The sequence below is a fragment of the Acinonyx jubatus genome, chromosome B1 (genome assembly GCF_027475565.1).
Source record: "Acinonyx jubatus isolate Ajub_Pintada_27869175 chromosome B1, VMU_Ajub_asm_v1.0, whole genome shotgun sequence".
Taxonomy (NCBI): Eukaryota; Metazoa; Chordata; class Mammalia; order Carnivora; family Felidae; genus Acinonyx; species Acinonyx jubatus.
Genome location: NC_069382.1, coordinates 152,194,645 through 152,218,271, shown reverse-complemented (window position 1 = coordinate 152,218,271; position 23,627 = coordinate 152,194,645). Strand labels below are relative to the sequence as shown.

The 23,627-nt window shown below is 33.9% G+C and overlaps 1 protein-coding gene across 25 annotated transcripts in view; it reads left to right on the top strand.

The window, feature by feature from the left end:
• ADGRL3 (adhesion G protein-coupled receptor L3) overlaps positions 1-23,627 on the top strand; it is an 818,271-nt gene that overhangs the window by 392,058 nt on the left and 402,586 nt on the right. For all 25 annotated transcript variants that reach the window (XM_053217310.1, XM_053217313.1, XM_053217311.1 and 22 more), the window contains one exon: positions 7,531-7,744. In XM_053217310.1, coding sequence (XP_053073285.1) covers positions 7,531-7,744 — 214 coding nt within the window. The remainder of the gene's footprint in view (positions 1-7,530; positions 7,745-23,627) is intronic.

Genomic DNA, 23,627 nt, shown 5'->3' with positions numbered 1-23,627 from the left:
TAAGAACGTATTGAACAGCCAGTTTTGAGTTTTTGACATTTAGAAAAAGATTGGAATAATTGTTATAGGTGAAATTTGACACAGTTTTAGAAATTTTATCCCTCATGAATATAATTGGAAGATAGTGTGGAATATAATTTTATTGAATGTTGAAAAGTCATAACAAGTAGATATGAATTCATTTATTCAAACGGCTGCTAAATTTTTAGACATTCTCTGTGTGGACAATTTCACTTGAAGACCACCATGTTGTATATGTATCCTCAAAAAGCACAATTAATGTTACCCTCATGCTAAAGCTCCTTAAGTCAAAAGAATAGCTTGACATTCATTAACTGTTTTATAATATTCCACTCAGTAGTACTTTTTTTTCATGTAATTTCAGAAATTTTAAATTTCATGTTTTTTGGGGGGTTTGTTGATTTATTTATTTTATTTATTTCGCTTTGTTTTGTATTTTCCATTCAGACCATAATTGCCTTTGGTTATTTCTTTAGTTTGTTTTTAATTAGTTTTGTTTATTTATTTTTGAGAGAGAGAGAGAGAGAGAGTGAGCAGGGGAGGGGCAGAGAGACAGGGAGACACAGAATCTGAAGCAGGCTCCGGGTTCTGAGCTGTCAGCATTGAGCCAAAGTCAGATGCTTAACTGACTGAGCCACCTAGGCACCCCAGGTTATTTCTTCAGTTTTAATTGTCACTGTGAAACACTTAATTAAATACTATAATATTTAAATTATATGTGTTTTTTGCTGAAATAAATATGTTGAAATTCAGTGTATTCGAAATATATATATTGTAGTGGAGATATATATTTTATATATATATATATATTTATATATATAATATATATATGATATCTTCTTTATCCATTGATCAGTCGATAGACATTTGGGCTCTTTCCATAATTTGGCTATTGTTAATTATGCTGCTATCAACATTCTGCCCCCTGCTGCGAATCAGTATTTTTGTATTCTTTGGATAAATACCTAATACTACAATTGGGTCATAGGGTCGTTCTATTTTTAACTTTTTGAGACACCTGTATACTGTTTTTCAGAGTGACTGTACCAGTTTGCATTCCCACCAACAGTGTACGAGGGTTCCCCTTTCGCCACATCCTTGCCAACAGCAGATGTACTTTTAAAGAAAGTACATGATAGGTTGATATTTCATTGGGTTTCAAATGTTATTTTTTGCTGCCAAATATTTCAGACTTGACTTTCAGAGCACATTTGTTAAAACTTGGATAAGTGTGCTGGCATGTAAAATGGTACAGAGAAAATACACATACTTAAGAAAATTATGTCATAGGTTCTCATGAAACTTAAAATTGGACGTATTTGCTTTGGGGCAGCATGTAAGTAATGATGTTTTATTTTTGTTTTTTTTTAAGTCATTGGTGATAAGTAGAAACTAACCCACTTTCAGATAGTTGTTTCCCTCTCCACAATTAAGAAACACCTTTAAAATCATTAACTGTGATTTACAAATAGTTTTACTTTTTTTCTTATAAGAGACCGATCTCTTTCCTTTTTTAAAGTTTTCAAAAGAGCTCCCCCCACCCCATGATTATTGACATACAGGGGAAAAAATGTTCTTAGCACCTAGTAATAATCATTTTTAAGTGCTGAAAACTGTATGTGTGTGTATACACATTTATTTGTATATTTTTTCATATAAATTAAATTATAAATAAAATTATATATGTATATATATTCAATCTGGTGGTCTAAGTGATCATTTGAGCAAAGGGATGGTAATATTAGACTTTCTGTGTGGGTCATTCATCATATTTTTCTTTTATTGATTTGATAATTCTTCAATATCTGTCTACTGGTTTCAGGGTCCACCTTTTAAACATTTCTTCAGTGGCTTGAAACAATAAGCATTTAGCATCTGCTCTGGTTTTTTAGGTTAGGAATATGGGAGTAGTTTACTTAGTTGATTCTGGCTCAGTGTCTCTCATAGAGTTGTATTTCCTCAAAAACAGGATTTCTGGTATTTGGAGGACCAACCTGCCTTGCTTGGCTGTCCTCTCCATTGACCTCTCCATTGGGCTGGTCCAGTGTTCTCAAGATGTGGTGACTGGCTTTGCACAAAATGAGTGATCAAGAGAGAGCCTCAGGCTGCAGTATCTTGTTAATGAACTACTTTTGGAAATCACACACTCATTTCTACCACATCATGTCCATTAGAAGTGAGTGCCTAAGTAGTGTCTTTTCAAATGAAAAGGGAATAAAAATGGAGAACTGTCCAAGAATTGTCAACATATTTGAAAACTGCCATATGGACCTCTTTAAGAAAATCTGTATTTCCCTCCCTAGGTTATTTTATCTACTGCTCTGATTTCAGATACTACCTTACAATTTTCAAATTTATAAAGATCTCCTTTCTGAGTCATTAACCTGTATTCAACTTCCTACCAGATTCTGTTCATGACACGATAATCTAGCCATTTGCTTATGCCAGAAGCATGGTAGTTATTTGTGTTACCCTCCCTTTTATTCTTCTTGTTCAGCCAATCACCCAATCATGCAGTTTTCTTTTTGTTCCTAAATATAGATCAAATATGTTCTCTGTCATTATTCATTGAAAGCAATCATCTTGTCCTTACTGCCACAAAATAGCCTTCTATTTTGCATTCTCCTATCCATTCTTAAAAAAAATTATTTGGTAGATTTAATTCTATTTCAATACACAGGATTTGGGTTAAACAAAGCACAAAGGTAAAGGAATGGAAGATAAACACAAACATAAGCTGTTTTGCTAATATTTTTATATTCATAACAAACATAGAGCAGGCTGAAGATTTCAGTCTCTGCTAAATGCAGATTAGGCTACAGGCTTTATTTTTTTGAATGGGTTCTTAAGTATGTGGAATAATTCATGGAAAATCCAACCAGATTTAAATAGGGCATTGAAGACTTGACCTGGGGAAATGCACACGTGCTTGTGCACGCATGCGCATGCAAACACACACACACACACACACACACACACACACACACAGATTCATCTGTCCTATAAGTAAGTTTCCTTATCCTCAAAGCAGTGGTAGGTAAGTGGTAGGCAGCTTAGTCTGTTTAATCAGATTCTTCCTTGAATAGATCCACAGAGCCTCTCTCTGTGGGACTCTTCTCCTCCTTAGTGGCTATGGATATTCCAACTTCTGCAGCCATCCCCTTCTTCTCTATAGCTACCCAGTACACCACTTCATGTCCTTACCATAATTTTAGCCTGTATTCTACTTCTGAACCCAATTAATAGTTGAAAATTTTTTATGTTATTCTGACTTCTTAAATTCACCACATTTAAAACATAATTGATTACACCGGGTTATGCTGTCACTCAACTAACTGGCTGCTTGCCTCTGTGTCTGTGTTTAGCCTTATTCTTATTGACAGATATCCTGTGCCCTAAAATCCTATGTCTCAAGTAACATTCCCTTCTTTGAAAGCTCGCCTCTAAAACCCTAAGGTCCTCCTAGCAGGTCTCTGAGCCCCGTACTTGGTTGGGATCCATAAAGAATCATTTGACTAGTATTTGGCCACCAGCTTTTACTCTCTGCCTTCACCTCCACCTCCCGTCCCTAGACCGGTGTCTTTGTTATTACCATCCACAGTTCACCAAGGACTTAGGGCATTTTGAGTCAAATGTCACCAAGAGGGCTTAACAGTAGAAGAGAGAGGCCAAAGAGAGAAAGAAGAGGTTTCAACAACAGAGTGCTTGAGGCCTCAGAAAAACAAAACATGAAGTAGTTTGTGCTGCAAACAAGTGAGCAAGAAGAGGGGGTTTCTTCTCTTGTTATTTAATCCCTGGCCAGGAGCACTTTTCATTAGGTGTGTGTTTGCCATGGAACGCGGGCAGTTGCTGAGTTTCTGGCCATCTTAGAGGAGAAGATTAATTTCATCCATGACTCCTTAGTTCTGTGGTCAGTGGGTAGTTCCATAGTATATACTACATAGTACCCGGTTATCAGATTTTACATCTGAAATTTTTCCAGTTTATTCAGCTAATACCTATTACACATCAAATTATAATACTCTATTTTTTGTTATAACAGATTAACAAATGGAATAAAAGTGAGAAGGAGTTCTAGAATATGCCTTCTTTGCCTCACATTATTTTTCCACAGCCACTTCACAATGCCCAATGTAACATTACTCCGATACAGTATGTAATAGATGATTTCACGGACTCTCCTGCATTTGAATTGTTGACATTTTCCATGTCTTAATCTTTAGGGAAAATCTGTCTCTTGTTAGCACGGTAACTGAATGGTTAAAAAACAAGAAACAACACAACTTTTAACTTAAAGCATATTTTTCCCCCATTGGACTTTCGTTGCTGATTAAAGCATTTAGCAACATAATTAAAAGTAATTTAAATAGTTAATTAGATAATGTTATAGTTTCCAGTAATACATTCCTTTAAACAAAGCATCCATCATTTAGGAGTGCAGTTTATCACTAGGTTACTGATACAAATGCAATTATATGTTAAATGGAAGAAAGCATCCACAAATCAACTCTGGCTCTCTGTAAAAATTGCCATATATATATATCACTTTTGCATAATTCTTACAGGGTCAAAAGAGATACATGGAAAATCTTGGCCTCCACATTTTAGTTGACTTTGCAACTGTCTAGTGTCTGGTTCTAAATCATATTTTTGACAGTTGAGAACCAGAATAAAGCTATGTCTACATACACATGTTTTGACAAAAATTGATGAATTTAATTAACCAAATTGTCCACTTAGTCAAACAGATGCTTTGACTGTATGATTTGCTTATTTGTTTTGTTTCCTTGTTAAATTAGCTTGTTTTTTTTTAACTTAATTTAACTTAATTGTTTAAGTTAAAATATAGCCAGATCAATTCAATGTTTGGAAGCAGTTTCAATGGTATTTTTTAAATAGTTATACTGAAGTTAAGAAACAAATTGCCTTTTAGCAAATGCTAAAAAATTTACTGGAAATTCTGATTTCAAAACGTTTTATTAAAAACAAAAAATAAAAACACCAAAGAAACAAAAACAACCTCTATGATCCTATTTAAATTGACCAAATCAGGAAACTGGATTGCCAAAATTGGAATATTTTTATCATTCAATGATTCCATTACTTAAAATACTAAGTACAGTAATGAAAATATCTTTATCCTTGAAAATAGAATCTCATTATTAAAAAGGACTTCATGTTTTAACAGCCATCTAATTTCAGAGTGATAGATAAACAAGGATATTTTATTTTAGAAACAATAGAAATGCATTGTCTCTCTATTGTGGGAATATCCTGTCAAAATTTTGGCTCAAGACCAAATGTTAAAAATAATGTTACAACCAACCTCTAATTATGTTAACTCTCCCATGAATGCTGTGGATGTGCTAGATTCTTGTGTGTGTGTGCGTGTGTGTGTGTGTGCGCGCGCGCGCGCGTGAGAGAGAGAGAGAGAGAGAGAGGACACAAAGGAGATGTTGAATGACAACCAGAATGGAATTACCTGTGTGTGCTTCTTGAGAACTTTAAGTGACCTGCTCACAAGTTATACATGGGGTGTATGGTACAGTTATAGCTTTTCCAAAACTTTATAGAAATGAGGTAAAAACTAATGTCATTCTCAATTTTGAAATAATAGTTATGGTTTCACAAACCGAATATTTCCTCTAAGTTTCAAGTGAAAATATTTATAGAATAAAATTTCTCTCTTACCCACCTCTACTCTATTTTCACTTCTTTGTTCCTCTCCTCCCTTCCTTTCCTTTCACATTTCATGCTTAGTAAGAGAGCCACAATAAAAGTTGCATATATTTATTTAAATACATATTTTTATATATGTACACATTAGTGAATTAATAAAATATTAATGCATATTTATACTTCCAATTTATTTCCATAATTAAATCTCTTATGTAGAAATCAACTTATTAGATAGTTGGTAAACACTTAATTGAGAATTTCATTTCTATGCTTTTAAAAGAAAACCTGAGTTATTACAATTAAACATTTGACTTTCTTCCAATAATATACTGATTATGTTCACAATCTGGGAGTGGGAAACTTAAACTTGACATGAAAAGATGGGTAACTCCCTGTATAAAGATGAAATATATATGTTCAGCAAACATCTAAAATCAAACAACAAACTAAAAGAACATATTTGCCACCAATATAAAGGATATTTTTAAAATTTTCTTGCTATAAAAAGAACTTTTACAATAGCAAACCGTGTATAAATATAAGCAAACAATTCATAAATAAAAGGAATATGAAGGATTGACAAACATGAAAATATGTTTCATTGTACAAATAGAATACTGAAAAAATTTAAAAAGGACACTGTATCATTCTTTGTCTACGGCATCGGCAAAATTTAAGGGAATTGGTAATATGTAATTTTGAAATGAAAAGTGATCCTGGTAGAGCTGTGCATATTTATTAAGTTTTTTGGATATCTAGTTGTTGACATTTGCCAAACTTGAAATTTATTTCCCTCTTGATCCACCAATTTCATTTATGGTATAAAAATATACTATAAAATATATTGGGATAACTATATATTTTTCTAAAATACTATAGCTAAGGTATACAGATATGTTTATGCTTTTTTGCAGTATTATGACTAAAACAGTCGAACATTCCCAAATGCCCATCAACATAAGATCAATTGTATAATGTTTATAGGTATATATAATGCAGCCATTAAAACTGAGGGCTACAATACACAGATGAAAAGAGATATCCATTAAATTAATAAATAGATAAAGGTATCAGACAACATGTGTAGTGTGTTATACCTGAATAAAATGTAAAAAGGAGTAGGAGGAACCTTACAATGTCTATTTGTTTTTTCTGTAGAAAATTCTAGTAGGAGAGTCATCACAGTTCTATCTCTTGACAGTGGTGGTGGGGGCTGGGGAAAGTGTGTGGAGGGAGCTGAAGGAAAATTTATTTTTTCTCCATACAAATCTCTATTTTCTTGTAGAACACTTATTATCCCTACAATTAAATCATAAAGTGCACTGATTATGTTAATTATTACTGAAAAATGAAAACTGTTTTAAAGTTGAAATAGAATACTTAAGACGATATGACTCAACAAAAATGCAATTTTGGGGTAATACTTTCTATAAAATAAAACAAAACACATGCATGTTACCCCTGAGATTTACCTGAGAATCTTTCTCTACAAACTGGATAATATTTTTGAGTGGGGGAGAGGGGGGTAATATTTCTTTATAGTCTTTATTTCATATAACAGCCAAAATTTTAGAAAATCCAGAGGGTTTTTTTCCCCCATGTATACGAAAACTGTATTAGATAGTATTTTTAAGAAATATCTGTTATTCTTAGATTTTTAAAAATAAAGTTATTGAAGTGAGAAATATTCTATTTTTGTTAAAATTGTTAATTGCGCCCAGTTTGTGTTTTTGGTGTTAGTTTATCTCAAACACTGGATAGGCAAACACGTGTACTTCTCCTTTGTGCATAATAAAGACGACTTACATTTCTTCTTCCTCCTTCCTGTAGCTTTCAGCCGTGCCCCAATTCCGATGGCTGTGGTCCGCAGAGAGCTCTCCTGTGAGAGCTACCCCATTGAGCTCCGCTGTCCAGGAACAGATGTCATCATGATAGAAAGTGCCAACTATGGGAGGACTGATGACAAAATTTGTGACTCTGACCCTGCTCAGATGGAGAATATACGATGCTATCTGCCAGATGCCTATAAGATTATGTCCCAAAGGTATGATACTTCTAATAATCTTTTTCTTGGATGCATTTAATGTAAGCTCTCAGCCTGCATCTGTGTGACCTATTGACCTTAAGTAAGAACACAAATAGTATGTGTGTTTTAGAATCATTTGAACTACTTTTTCCATATCAAATTAGTTCCCCATATTACTAAAATGCTAGTATTAGAAATTGCAAATGGCATTTGGACGTTATTAAAATTTATTAGATTAGTTATTAAGTTGCCTGGTCTACTCTGAGTGCTTTGGAACTGGGATGATTAGATGAGAAACTAAATTTATTTTTCACAGTTTTCAAAAACAGACTTTTATGTAATTTTCTCTAGAAGCTACAGAAAAATTATTTTAATGCTAATAAATATTTCCTTTCAGTGTAGGAAAAAGAATAAAAATTAATAAGCAACTTTTATAGCCATTAATCAAAATGTAGTAAAAGGCTATTGATTCATGACTTTTTTGGCCTTGAAAACAATGAAAAATTATTTCTTTATTATTTAGTTTACGTAATTCATTTAAACGAATCAAAATATTACCATATTCAAATAAGGTAAGTTAAGGTATCATACGATATCACTGGAAAAGGAAAAGAAGGTCTTCAATTCTGCAGAGACTGGTCAATAGGAATCCATACTGTAAAAGGTTTAAATTCTACTAAAATTATTTGATAAATTGGCTAAATATTACATATCTTACAAATAGTTGTTTGCTATTACTATGATTTCTCAGAAATTAGTGAAGTCATTAATTTACTATAAGCATTCATACCTTCTGACTATATGTTCACAGAGTAATTTTTAAATAATCAAATGACCTATCTAGTGAATTTTTTTCATAATTTTTCTATTTAGACACTTCTTCCATTATTTCAAGTGTTCTTAAAATATAGGGGAAATCATAACATATGTAAAAATAAACAAATTTAAGTACATAAAAACAAAATCAACAACTTTAACCTTTTGTCTTCTCGATGCTTCAAATTCTGATGTCTATGTGTGTGATTAATAAATTGGTAGAATATCTATCTTATTTTCTATAAATTACTGTTATATAGGTTATTAATTGAAATTACAATATGCCAGGTTTTTGACCAAAGCATCTGTATTACACTTGAAGGATAATGGTCTCTCTGAGCAAATCTGAGGGCTTTTGTTTGTTTCTAAAACCTAAGTCATGATAAGGTGAGTATTAGTGAGAAATACAATTTTAAATTAGGGATTCCTCTTGATATAAGTTCATTTGGTTTCATTTGGTTCTTCATGTGTTTCTCTCTCATTGTGGATCTCTTCTTGTTATACATTTGACTTGCCTCCAACTATAATTAAATTTTCTGATGATCTGCTTAAAAAAGTTGAATTATCATTGTGCGCAAGGTGGTAACAGGTCTGTCCTGCCTGGTTTTCCATGAGTAGAATGAATGGGCACTGTGACTAAATTGTTATTTTATTTGTTTCTGTCAGAACAACATACAAAAATGGATTCTTTGAATCCATTTGAAGTGTGGGTTGAGGAGGAGATTCTGCTTTTCAGTGGTTATTAGCTTTTGATTTCAATGTAGCAGAAGCATTAACTTCACTAGCTCTTTGATCTCTTTATGATTTTCATTGAAAATGTTTTAATCCTTTTATTGATATTATTAATGGCTCCCAAAATAAGCCCTTAATCTTATAATTATTGCAAAAAATAGTTACAATGGATCCTCTCAAGTGGCTGAATTAGATGGGATGTGTCTGGAAAGTGACAAATCTGCAGAGTGAAATGGCTTTAAGCACCCTGAGTGAGTCATTTGTGGAAGCCCCCCTGGTGGTTTCTCAAAGTGAGAATTGTCAGCTGAAATAACTGTGGTTGATTTTGTGTGGAGGCAAGTTCCTTGGTTGTATCTTGACTATTAAATGTACTACATTTACACTTGGCCAAAATAAATGCTTTTGACTCTTGGATAGATGAAATTAGGTTCCATCTTGCAAGTGCCCAAGAGATGAGATGGCCATGTCTGTTTAAGCTGCTTTATAATTAATGAGCTTTCACTGTCATGCCAGTGACAGCATGTTAAATAATGCTAATAATTTCTAATTATGATATGGATGTATCATATTCATAATGATATGTACAGTTTAAATAATGCATTTGAAACTAAAATTATGAGGAAACTTTTTCTAAAAAATATCTTAGATAATTATGTTTTCTCTCATTTAAATTTCTAGAAAGGCATTATATTGGTGTCTAAACATTTTTAAGCATGTCTCTAGATTGGAGGATTATTATTACAAAATGTGAAAGGTTTTTGTGTATCCTTGCATAACCTTGTTAAAAAGGTTTTGTAACTTACTTCAGCCTCATGAATTAGCTGGATGTCACAGGCAAGGACAGGCATGAAATATTATCCATGTAGATGTTTGAATACACATTGAACAAATACATACATAAAATTGTTACTTTTATGTATGTATTTATAACAATAACTGTTAGTTATTTTGATTTCCATGTTTTTCCCCAGGAAAACTATGCAGTCTGCTATCTGCTCCAGGAGAGCCAGATTCCTCACTGCTTTTCAGATTACACCTTGTGTAAATCCAAGTGTGTTCTTATACCATTTTGCCTTCATCCTCTCTGAAAGTTCTGTGCTTTTACCTCTTCTTTCATTATCCTACTTAGAAGACCTCTTAAACTGTCAGAGCACATTTCTTTATCCTTCTTGGAACTTCTAATCTCACTTGCTATTATCTACATCCTTCTTTATTGTATCTAAACATTAATAAACCCATATTATCACATCCTAGACAATTGCCTTGTCTAAAGTAAATTGTAGGCTTCTAGAGGGCAGACTTTCTGTTGGTTTTACCTAAAACTAACTTTTTATGTTTAATGCTATGTAAATGAATAAGTAAATCTGCTCTCCAATTGTGTGATGCCACTTGGAAGCTTTCTTATTTCTGAATGATTTTGTTTCTTTTTGTGTTACATTTACACACTTCAGTGAGTTTTAAAAAATGGTATATACAGCTTTAGGATCTAAATGTGAAAATGATTGTTGGCAACTGATAACTGCAGAAATTTTACATTTTGAATTCAGCTGATGTTTCATGCTATCTTCAGTTATTAATAGATGTATTTCCATTTTTAACTCCACTAACACTTGAAAATACACAACATGAAGTTCACCATGACAGCTTTGGAGTTTGGTGGATAAATAAGCTGGGCATGGTCCCTGCCCACAAAACTATAGCTCTTTGGCAGATAAAAGTAAACAGCTAGATTGTTTGCTCAATATTTTATTTTTATCTCATTTACATTTATTGAGGAGTTCAAAAAAAGGAAAGCTCTTTCAGTTAGATAATATTAAGGAATGTTCATTGAAGAGAGAATGTTAAGCTGATCCTTGAAGGATGGCAGCATTGGTGGAACCAGAAGAGACCAAAGTGATAGTAGATATATAAAATATGAGTGCCTGGGCACCAAAAAAGAACATGAGGAAACAGATTCCCTTCAATAACACTTCATCCATCCTGTTCTGCCTTGGCTTCAAAAGCTTATTGGTGTTTGTTGGGCCCTATTAATCTCTCTAAAGCTTCCCCAAATGTCCCAGTACTTGAGGCCAGCTCCCCACCAACCTCCCCATAGATGTGGTGCACATGCTTTTAAGAAATCTTGATCATTCAGGGGCGTGTGGGTGGCTCAGTTGGTTAAGGGTCCGACTTGGGCTCAGGTCATGATCTTGAGGCTCCTGAGTTTGAGCTCTATATCAGGCTCTGTGCTGACAGCTCGGAGCCTGGAGCCTGCTTCGGATTCTGTGTCTCCCTCTCTCTCTGCCCCTCCCCCGCTCATGCTGTGTCTCTCTCTCTCAGAAATAAATAAATAATCTTTAAAAACAAAAAGGATGGGGCGCCTGGGTGGCGCAGTCGGTTAAGCGTCCGACTTCAGCCAGGTCACGATCTCGCGGTCCGTGAGTTCGAGCCCCGCGTCGGGCTCTGGGCTGATGGCTCGGAGCCTGGAGCCTGTTTCCGATTCTGTGTCTCCCTCTCTCTCTGCCCCTCCCCGTTCATGCTCTGTCTCTCTCTGTCTCAAAAATAAATAAAAAAAAACGTTGAAAAAAAATTAAAAACAAAAAGGAAATCTTGATAATATGATGATAAACTAACTTTATGCTATCTATCCCCTTGTCAATACAAAGTCCTATTGGAGTTATTCTTTATAGTTGGACATAAATTCCATCTAAATGTGGGAAGTTTGAATATTGTATGACATGCTCATCCCAACTCTTTGGACACATATTTTGAGTATGTGGTATACAGTCTTACTTTATGTAGAATTGCTTACACTTTTCAAATTGAAAAGGCATTTGCAAACAGGTATACATGTGTACATAGTGTATATTTATCGAGGTATAATATACATATGGGAAAGTGCACAGATCATAAATATATACAACTTAATGAATTTTCACAAACCCAGCTCATCTAAACAACAACCAGCTGAAGACACAGAACATTAACAGCACCTCCGATGTAGCCCTTTCTGCTCTGCACCAGCCATACTCCACATCCCTGTGTTTTGCTGCTACTTAAATCAGTTTTGCCCATTTTATAATTTAAGTAAATGAATTCATGTAGTTTATGATTTTTGATGTCTGGCTTCTCTCATTCCTTGCATTCATTTTTATATATAACTTTACTGAAGCATTTTTACACATTGTATAATTCACTCATTTCAAGTGTATGATTTTTAAAGTAAATTTACCACTTTACCAAGTGATTCGATATCATCATAAATCAGTTTTAGAATGTTTCCATCACCACATTGAGAGTCTGATGCCCATGTGATAATCCCCATCTCCCTCCTACCCCATGCAATGACTAAGGTATATTCTGTCTGTATGTCTGTTCTTTTGTGTGTGTGTGTGTGTGTGTGTGTGTGTGTGTGTGTGTGTATTCTTAAAAAAAATTAATGTTTACTTATTTTTGAAAGAGAGAGAAAGAGAGAGACAGAGTGTGAGTAAGGGAGGGGCAGAGAGAGGGGGACACAGACCTGAAACAGGCTCCAGGCTGTCAGCACAGAGCCTGACGTGGGGCTTGAACTCACCAACAGTGAGATCATGACCTGAGTCGAAATCAGACGCTTAAGCAGCTGAGCCATCCTGGTGTCTCTATATATGTCTATTCTTAATGCATTATGTTTCAATCTAAAAAGTGAATATTTGAAATCAAGTGAGACTTAGTGGGCATTTCAGTGGGGACAAATCAAAGAAATAGCAGTTATTTTTGGAGGCATGGATATAAATATGTTGCTTGTATTCTGCATTCTCTTGGAATCAAAGATCATAATCTAGCCATTTAACAAATACCCTCTAGAGTTTTCTACCAAGTAGAAATGTTAAATATATACAGTAGGATGATTTTTTTTTCTATTTCAATGAGTGATCTAGGTTTTACTTTTCATCTTCTACCAGCATTTTAGCAAGATTACATTTTCACATGTCATAGTCACATCAGGAACATGAAAAAAAAAAGTCAGGGAAGGAGTGAGGAAGGGAAGAAGGGAGAGGGAGAAAGCTGTTTCTCACCTTTCTGAAAAAGTTATATTTCAGTTTATATCAGTACCACTGCAGGGGATTTTACAGCTTACAAAAAGATCTTGGCTTTTGTTGTATTCTATCCTGGTGAAGTTAAGAACTCTTTCAATAGCAGTCAAAGAAGAAATGTCAGTGGCAGTTTTTATGTGTACGTAACTGAGTAAATGTTCTGCAATAACTGTGTATACATACATGAGTTTTTCAATTGAGTATTCTCCTTTGCTCCTTTCACCAAATTATTACATTATATCTTGCATTTTTCTTCTGAATTATAACAGATCAAAAATAATCCCTCATATCAGGGACTTTTCCATTGAATGCACATTCAATGCAGTAAAAAGAACTGTTGAGTATAGAAACTATAATATATAACTCATTGCCTTAAGGATTACTTTTTGTGTGCATGTTTAGTAAAAAAAAAAAAAGTAAATGAAGGAAGGAAGAAAGGTAATTATCAAATCCCAAATGTAGAGAATATGGAGAAGTTGGGAAATTCCTTTCTGGAAGCCATTTACCTCCTTTTTAATATTTCAGCCTATTTCAATTCTGAGAATATATTTTGGGAATGTCCTACTAAAATGCTTTCTAGTACTTCTTGCTATTCACATTTAATTTTGAATGAAATTATGTTATGAAATTTGAATGAATTATGTTTGAAATTTAAGAGTTTAGTAAATGATGAAAATATTTCAGGATTGGTTAAGATAAAAGCTAAAGGGAGTTATGTTGTCTGTCTGTTACTGGCCATGGGGAATGTTAACCCCTTGTGCAGTCATTCCCAAAGTGTGGTTCATGGCAATCTGGAATTCCTGAGCTCTTTGCAGGGATTTCTGGAGGGCCAAAACTATTTTTATAACAAGACTGACTTATTATTTGCCTTTTTTATTGTATTAGACCTCATGCCAAAGCAGTGCTAGGTAAAACCGATGCCATCTTAGCAGGGATAAAGACAGTAGCGGTAACGTGCTTTTAAAAATTTCTCAGTTTTAATTGCTAATATGACACATAATAATATAACTCATATAAACCAATAGTCTTTGAGAATCTTAATAATTCTATGATTTAAAGAGTGACAAAGGGTAGGAGAATTGATACTCAGCAAGTATTTTTTTCACTTCCACTTATGGCTGAAAATTAGTTATATTTTGTCTTCATTATTTTTACATTGCATAATACTCAATGTATTTGTTTTAAAATCATCTAGAGTTTTTTTCATGAACGAATTATTATTTTTTAAATCTTTATTTATGAGAGAGAGAGAGAAAGAGAGTGAGAGCGAGTGTCGCAAGGACAGAGAGAGAGAAGGAGAGAGAGAATCCCAAACAGGATCCACACTGTCAACACAGAGCCTGACACAGGGCTCAAACTCACAAACCGTGAGATCGTGACCTGAGCAAAAATCAAGAGCCAGATACTTAACCTACTAAGCCACCCAGGCACCCCTCATGAGCTAATTATTATTTATATTGAAGTATAGTTGACATATAATATTATGTTAGTTCCCAGGTGTACCACATCGTTATTCAATCATCCTATACATTATGAAATGCTCACCACACTAAGTGGACGAACCATCTGCTACCAAAGTCATTACAATATTATTGACTATATTTCTGTTGCATATTTGATTTATAAAGTATAATATTTTTTAAATATATATACTGAATGAGCACCTTAATTGTTTCCCCACCTCCAGCTCTTTAGATATTTTTACACTTTGTGGTCAGTCTGAAGAACTTGACATCTTGTGGAAAATATTTAGACGATATCACCATGGAAAAAAGGATAAAAAGTTTCTGAAAAGGAGAGTATATAGGGTATAAACACTCTAGTAATTATCTTTAGTATAGCTTAAGTTTATAAGGGAAAGAACGAAGCAGATTATGAACATAAATTCTGTCACTGATTTATTGGATACCGCAGGACTCTGGAGAAAACTAAGTGGTAGTGATATTTAGCAGCCATTCAATATGATACTTCAGTTGCTCTGTCATTAGTAATTTTAAAGATTGCTGAGGCTACTGAGGGAGTGAGTCTCCAAGTATTTTGACTACCTTTTAGGTTTCATTTTCCTGAGGAGACTGAGGAACATGGAGTTTAAAAAGTCACCTAAAATTATTTACTATATAATGGCGTAAGCATGGCTGCTCTCTTTGGGTATGTAGCCCATGATTTTTTTTTTTTACTGTTTTTTTTCTTCTTCGAAGATTCTAAAAATAATTTTTGTTATCAGAAAAATTCTTTTCATTTCTCAGGACATCAGAAGAAGCCAGTGAAAGTTTCAAATCCATCCACAATTTATAAACTCAATTAATCTGTTGGTTAAAGAAGAGTAAAGTTTTAATAAGAAGCCAACCTTACAAAATTGATCGATATAGCCATTGAGTTAGATTTTTAGGAAAATATCCTTTCCTTGCCTGCTGATTATTCAGGAATTTTACCTTTAGCTGTAGTTTTAATATTCAGGGTATGATGTGCTTGTATAAATAGGAAATACATTCACTTGTTACTGGTGATAATGATACTTATTTACTTTTATTGTGTGCTTTGTATTTGCCATGAACTCTGGTAAAGAATTCACCTTTCATTAGTTCATTAATATTTCCCCGTAACACTAAGAGATAACCATTATTATCATTCCTATTGTACCAGTGAGGTACTTAAAGCACATAGAAATTTTCTTGATGACGAATTTATTTTAAGCCAATGTACTGTCTTGCTTGAGAGATTTGAGGCTTTGTTTATTGTCGCAAGGGTGATAAAATGATAAAGTATCAAAAAAAGTTAAGAACTGTGCTCCTGATCATGATCATGATGATAAGAAAAGAAACTCATTTTCTCTCATGCAAACATTCAATCAAACTTTGGAATTGGTTTGGCTCTGGTTTTATTAATATCCAATTACAGCTGTACACACATTTTTTATTATTAAAGTCTTGGGTAGAAATAATTTAATAATTGTGAATCTGAAATCCTCCAGACTCTAAACCTCTTTTTTATTTGAATCAATTGTGCTTATAAAGTGTTTTAGGTAATGTAGTGCTTCTTGGGAAAACAAGCATTGATAGAACAGAGCTGATTGTATTACCAATGCTAAATATTTCTAGCTATAAAAATATAAAGCGAGATTTTTTGAGAAGTTCCTATAAGCCAGACAATGTTCTAAGCACTGTGTGTGAATTAACCAATTTAATTCTTCTCCTGTGAAATGGATACTGTTGGCTTCTTCACTGATGGAAGAACTAAGGCATAGAGAGTTTAATTAACATCCAAAAGGTACATAGTTTCCTATAAAGCTGTCTTTTTTAACCTAGGCAATCCAGCTCCAAAATTCAGGATAAATATTGCAATCCATCACCTTCTGTGCTTTGTCTAAAATGTGCACTATTTTTGGGTGCCTTGGTGGCTCAGTGGGTTAAGTATCCATTTTTTGATGTTGGCTTAGGGTCATGATCTCATGGTTTGTGAGATCAAGTACTGAGTTGGGCTATTGCTGAGTGTGGAGACTGCTTGAGATTTCTCCCCCCACTTCTCTCCCCCCCGCCCCCTCCCACTCATACCACTCTCTCACAATATAAATAAACATAAAAAAGTTAAATAAATAAAATGTGTACTATTTTTAATAAAATAGACTAAATGAAAAAACAGTTGTGAACCAGTCGCTAGAACTGAAAAGAAAATATACATGTGTGTGCATGTTTGTGTGTGTGTGTGTGCGCACACACACGTGCATGTTCATCCCACACACACACATATGCTATTAGAGGTTGGTTATCTTTTACACATCCAAATAATGAAAACATGGCATGGAACTTATTAAATCATGTGGCATTTATTTATTTTCTGCCTTAGGATAAATTTTCAGGCAAAAACACTTAAGTACTTGTAATGAAAATGTTCAGTTAAAAAAAATCTGTGAGATAAGATTTTGTTTTTAACATTTTTGATTTCATGGTGACACAATTATCTATAGCAATACTTCACTAAAAATGTACATATTGTTTATAATGGGTATTAAATAGAAATTTGTATGGTTCATGAAAATAAAGGAAAATGAATGTCACTTCATATATAAACTATGGAAGAGGGCAGGCTCATGAGTTAGAAAACTAAATACATTACATGAGTACTTTGAAATACTTGCAAATGAGAAAATGTATCATGCCAGCCTTTCTTAATTAAACTTGAATATAAGGAACAGAATGCTTTAAAATTTCCAATGTTTTGTATAATGAGATTTTAGATGGCATAAATGTTTACAAAGCTTTTGCTAATAAGTCATAAAGACGAAATCGGATCTTTATTTTTACTACACTATAGTTACTTTGTCTTGTTATATAATCAGTTTATGCCTGTTTAATATTTCTGTTTTATTTTTCATATCCTCTAAAAATTCAGTTATGCTAAAAATATTGCTAAATTTGACTCCACGAATATTCTGGCCATAAGCTTTAGTTGATTCATTGTTTCTTTACTGTTAAGAATATTATCAAATACAGCTAAATGTGAAAAAAACTACAAAAAATATAGTTAGTAAATCATTCTTGGTAATACATTGTGAATCTTCCTGTTATGTGCTGATGTGAGAGTACTTTAACTCCGAAAGAAATGTTATTTCCCAAGTTGTTGCATAATAACTAAATCCCTAATATTTGTTAATGTGAAAATTGCATTAATTGATGGTTTCCATAAAACTAGATATTTACCTTATCACGTGTATATCAGAAATATATTTATTTGTGATTGTTTACCAAATGGCAAAAGCAAAATATGTTTTTCATGTGTATGGAGTAATTTCGATAGACAAATATATGTGTGTGTGTTTTGGCATGAAAAGACTTGAAGTCTTTCCAAAATGCCGTTACCCATAACTGTTAGTACCATCAACCTTATGAAAATAAACATTTGGAGCTATTTCTTAGACTTATTAGTGTATTGAGGAAGTAAATGTTTCAAAACGAATAGAAGTCTACAGGAAGATTGCAATAAAAAGAGGAAAACATACTTCAGAAGTAATAAAAAAGGCAAGAAGCAATGGGTGTTACACAAGGAGGAAACTAGATGGCTATGGGTTTGAAGGTGAGTAGATAATTGAAATGAGGAGAACCTTTTCAGTTAAAATTATTGATATTGTTAATTGATTCAGATACACTTTGAGGTTCCCAACCTTTACCACTGATCATCTGAACAAGTCTGGATATTTTACATTTAATTAATCTACTTCTGAAGATTTGAATTTACTTATCAAATATAGTATATTAATGCTTTGCAAAAGATTCATGACAGGCCTCTATCAATATGAGCATCTTATCAAACATAGTATTCTAATATTATTTCCTCTTTTGGTAGCATTGACTTGTTTCATAATAATAGGAATTTTTATTTTCTTTTTAGAATTATACTTGTGAAACCCACCAAAGCCTGGCCTCAGGCAACACATCCTTCAGGCATGTTACCTGTGTACTTTTGATATATGTTTATATCTATGTATTTTTAACTTATATACTAAACTCTATTATATTTCTCTACCCAGACCACAAATATTTTTCTTTTCATTATGGTAGAAAAATATCTATGACCAGTTTCATCACTTACGACCTTCTAGAATGTGGGAATTATTTCTCTGTAGGTATTTTAGAAATTAGGGTCAGAAAACTGTACTCCTTTTTCACAGATTAGTCTCTGCAAAATTTGTCCTAATAAAAGGCCTTTCACCTTTCCAAGGAATTCAAGTATATCATCCTTGCCTGAGGAGATAGGCTTCTGAATTACTTTCCAACTTCATTTCTAAAGAAAATGTAGAGTCCTTCAAATGACTTTACATTTAATTATTTCCTCCAATAGCATTTCCCTGCTGTGACATAAAAAAAAAAATCTGCAACTATAACAACAAACATTATGTGTGGTATAATATTTCAATGAAAGTCATGGAAGTGGAAAGGAATAAATTAATAAGAGCAGGACAAGCTCACATGGATATTGGAATGAGATATGAGCCTCCTTCTGCAAACTAACCAAAAATGTGTCTCAGTGAACGTTGTGAGGTGCAAACACATATCAAAAGTGTTACACGTTAGTGCACACAAAGGAAAAGGTAATCCTTCCTGCGATGTGGTTGGATGCATATGGGATCGCTGTAAATGTATTACGAAAGCATGTCAGCAGAAAATGATAACGAAGCTGCAGCATAAAATCTTATCTCCTAGATTCTTTTACTCTGTTGTGTCACAATTTCTTGCAGAAAATAATTGAAGAAAATGTTGTTTTGATGGGGATGGCATGAGCTCAGTGTATCCTTAAGAGGCGCAACTCTGAAAGTAGTAGGCCGAGCCTGCCGACATGCTTGTGCCTATGCGCGCATGCGCACGCGCACGTGTACACACACACACACACACACACACACACACACACACACACGACACAACTAATGAGATATAAATGTATAGGGTATTTATGATGTGTATTGCTAAGATGCGGATGAATTTCAAGAAAAATACCATATATTTACCCTGGAATCAAATATTTAAATTATTATCTCATGGTTTAAGATATCAGGTTTACTTTTTCTCTCATTTATTAAGAAGTAAAGGAATAGGTTTCTGATCCATTTATTTTATTCTTATGTTTGAAAATATTTATATTTTTGTTAGGAAGAGCATACACAATTATTTTACTATTGACAGTATTGATGCTCACACAGGCAAAGTGGTCCAAGGTTAAATGTGACCCTGTGCTTTTATTTTAATTATATAAATATGTTTTCAGAATTAGTTTCTTTGGAAAGCAGAATAATTGGTATTTGATATTATAAAATATTCTTATTTGTTGGCAATATAGAAAACTTAGCTGAAATCATTAGACTTCACAATTTAAAAATATGTTTTTCTAATTATAACAGGAAACACATTGGAAAGGGAATATTCAACAATTGTCTAGAGGCTATTTAAGAAAAACAATGTCTCTTGGAGCTCCAAAATTGTTCTGGTTTTGCGAGGATGTTTAGTAACTACCCCCTATTCTTCAGATATTTATGCCTCATCTTATCTGTTTGGCGCATGCACTTTAAAATCTTTGCAGTAGACTTTGGTTTGAAACCCAAGCCCTGCGTCTTACTACATGTTGTCTCACTGAGCAGTTTAGAAGTAAACTACTTACCTGGAAGACTCATAATGAAGACAGTAAAATCTATGTTTTTCCACATGTGTAGCAGCACTGTGCTAATGTGGTTTTTATTTACTATTCCTGGAGATACGTGGCTTTACATTATTCTCTATTGTTGAATAAGAGGTGCCATTCTGGATTTTGATGTTTGTTTTCGAAAGAGAAGTGTTGAAAGAATTCCTGTCTCAGAAAAAATCTCCCCAGTATGACTTCAACAATACATCAGTTTTATATTATAAAGATGGATGTCATGATGTATTTACATGTGTAAATATTTTTCTTGGTCTACTTATTTTTAATTCTTTTATTTTATGACTTATGGGTAAAAAGTTCTGATTCTGGGAAAATCCATAAAGCACATTAAGTTTACCTTTGAAAGTCAAACAAGTTTTTATTGGGGCGCTCTCATTTCTTTAACTCCTGGGACCTCAGGTCTCATGTCTCTCGTCTGTACAATCTGTCTTTTCCACCCCACTTCTTCGGCTTCGTAGTCCTAAGTAAGAATGTCATCACCGTCTTACTTTAAAGTTGTCTTTGGACCTATGAATGATTCCAGTCTCAGGCAAAACACATGCCTAAAAATGAGGAAAGAATGCTCATCCAAGGTACATCTGTTATGTTCTTGCCAGAAAATGAGAGAAATGGTTGTTGGGGAGATAATCAAAACTCCCCATTCCCTCATCCAAAGATAATTTGTTATTGTATTTGAAACATCGCAACAGCGTTCACCCTTTAGTAGAAATAACAATGCTAGGCATCATCCTGTAGATTACACACATAACCAGTGCTATTAGCATCTCTCCAGAGTGTTTGCCTTACACTTAGGAGTTCATCTACACAGCAGCAAGAGGCTGTGTTTGGAGCTGTGAAAATGTCACTAGATTGGTAGGAATGTGGCTTGGAAGTGTCTCCACAGATCATTCCTTTAGGTTCGAGATTGAATAATCAAGTTTTATAAATTTTCTCTGTTTTCTTTAAGTAAGATAGGTCCCAAACAATAATCTTCATAGATTTTTAGAGAAAAGGAGGTCTTATCCTTGTGAATTTTGTCTCACCAGTATCATGCCATTCTGCCAGTGTTGTTGAAAACATCTTGATAGACCACATAAGGAACAGTCACCCACATACTGTTTACATTAGTAATTAACAGAGAATTTTAGGAGAGATTATAGGCATTGTCACCACTCCAACATTTTCCTCTTAATGAAATAACAGGCACAGTGGGAAGCCAACTGCATTTTTAAACCCAGCAGGTCAAATTGTGGAACAGAAACTATTAAGTGTTACAAGGGTTTGAATACAAAGTGTGCTACTAGTAAAAATGATAAGAAGTACTCTTGCAAGGAGATGCTTCTTGGACAACCCAGTCTAGGAGTTTAGAAAACTTTAGGGTTCTCTCGAAATATATATTACCACACATTTTCTAGTACAGCTGGACAATGTGTAGGCTAACAAGCCACAAAGCCTAAATAGGATCAGAATTCTCCTTGTGAAGACCCTCCTCCATAAGACTAGAGAAAAAAATATTTAAGTAGGCTCTTTTACATAAGCTCATGGATCTGGGAATAGTGTACCCATCTCTCAGCATTCAGAATCTTTTCAGAAAGAAAAAATTAACAAGAAACAGAAGTTCTTTGAAAACCCAAACTTACTCCCTTTCCTCTTAGTTACCCTCCCCCCCCCGCCCTTTTTCCTTCTGTCATTCAGTGTAATGGCACCATGGCTAAGCATGATTCTAATCCCAGTCAAAGCACATTCCTAAAAATAAAGGAAGAATGGTTACCAAAAGTAAATCTGTATGTTCTTGACAGAAAATGAGATAAATAGATGCTGGAGAGATCATGAAAATTCTCCATCCTGTACTCCAAAGGCAAGTCAGTGTTTTAAACAGAATATCACAAAATGGTTTACCTTTTACTACAAATAACAATGCCAATGGAAGCCTCAGACCCTCAGAGTGTTTAAGGTCTCTTCAGTACCAGTTCCCCCCACAAAAACCAAACCAAACTAATAAAAGAAGGCAAACATTTTCCCCACGTTAGTATTTCAGCGTTGAAAGAAAGAAAACCACTGCCTTAGTTTTAGTCTTGCAGCAATTAGAGCATTGGATGCTCCACCATCTGACAGAGATTCTGCAGGAAAGAAGAAATGTTTGGTACTAATTAAATTTAAATTTCAAGTTTAGTTTTGTTACAAGGTGGAATCTCAGTCTTTTGCAAATTCTCCCTCTCTTTCCATCACTGGTCTGTGGAGACTAACATGGAAGCTTTGGGCTGGGACTCTCCCCTGAACATGAGCCAGTGCTTCTGAGCTGAGACCTGGACACGTGTCTGTGTTGCACCTGCCCTCCACTTCAGGTTGTGGAGGTCAAGCTAATGAAAGAAACTGGGTGTGGGATCATGGACCAGACTTTATAACAACACAGCTTTTAAAATCACTTAATGTTTTAGTGAATGGCATTTTCCCTCTGAAATAAAGTGTCCAAAAAGTTAAAAAGAGAAATATCATCATAGTTTGCTCATCGGAATGAAATAACCATGAATTCTATTCTGAATTTTTTCAGATGTTTAAATTGCATATTATGTGACAGCACAAAAAAAGTCTTAAAACAATGTAAAATCTCAAATGATCCTTTCTTCCCCTTCCTCTAGTTCAAATTGCACTTGGAAACTCGATAAAACAATTCCATATGTTCTACTATAGAAGTAATTACTGCAGTTTTACGGAGTCCTAACATCTTTTGTTTACACCTAGTAAATGAACCATTGTTAGATATCCCACAGCACATGGTATGATTCATTTCTAACAGAAAAAGTATATGTATATGTATATATCTAACATATACATACACCTATATACACACATATATACATATATTGCTATTAACAGTAATTATCACATTAAAATTATTTTCTATTTAACTATGAATTAAAAAATTGTAAGTTAATATTATAGACACATGAGGTCTATTAATCTACAAAAAAATAGAACATTTTCATTATAGGAACAAACCACCATGCACTAAAATGGAAATTAAAAGTTAATTCCATTTTTTTAAGTTTATTTAGTTTGAGAGAAAGAGCACAGGGGAGGGACAGAGAGAAAGAGGGAGAGAGAGAATCTCAAGCAGGCTCTATGCCATCAGCACA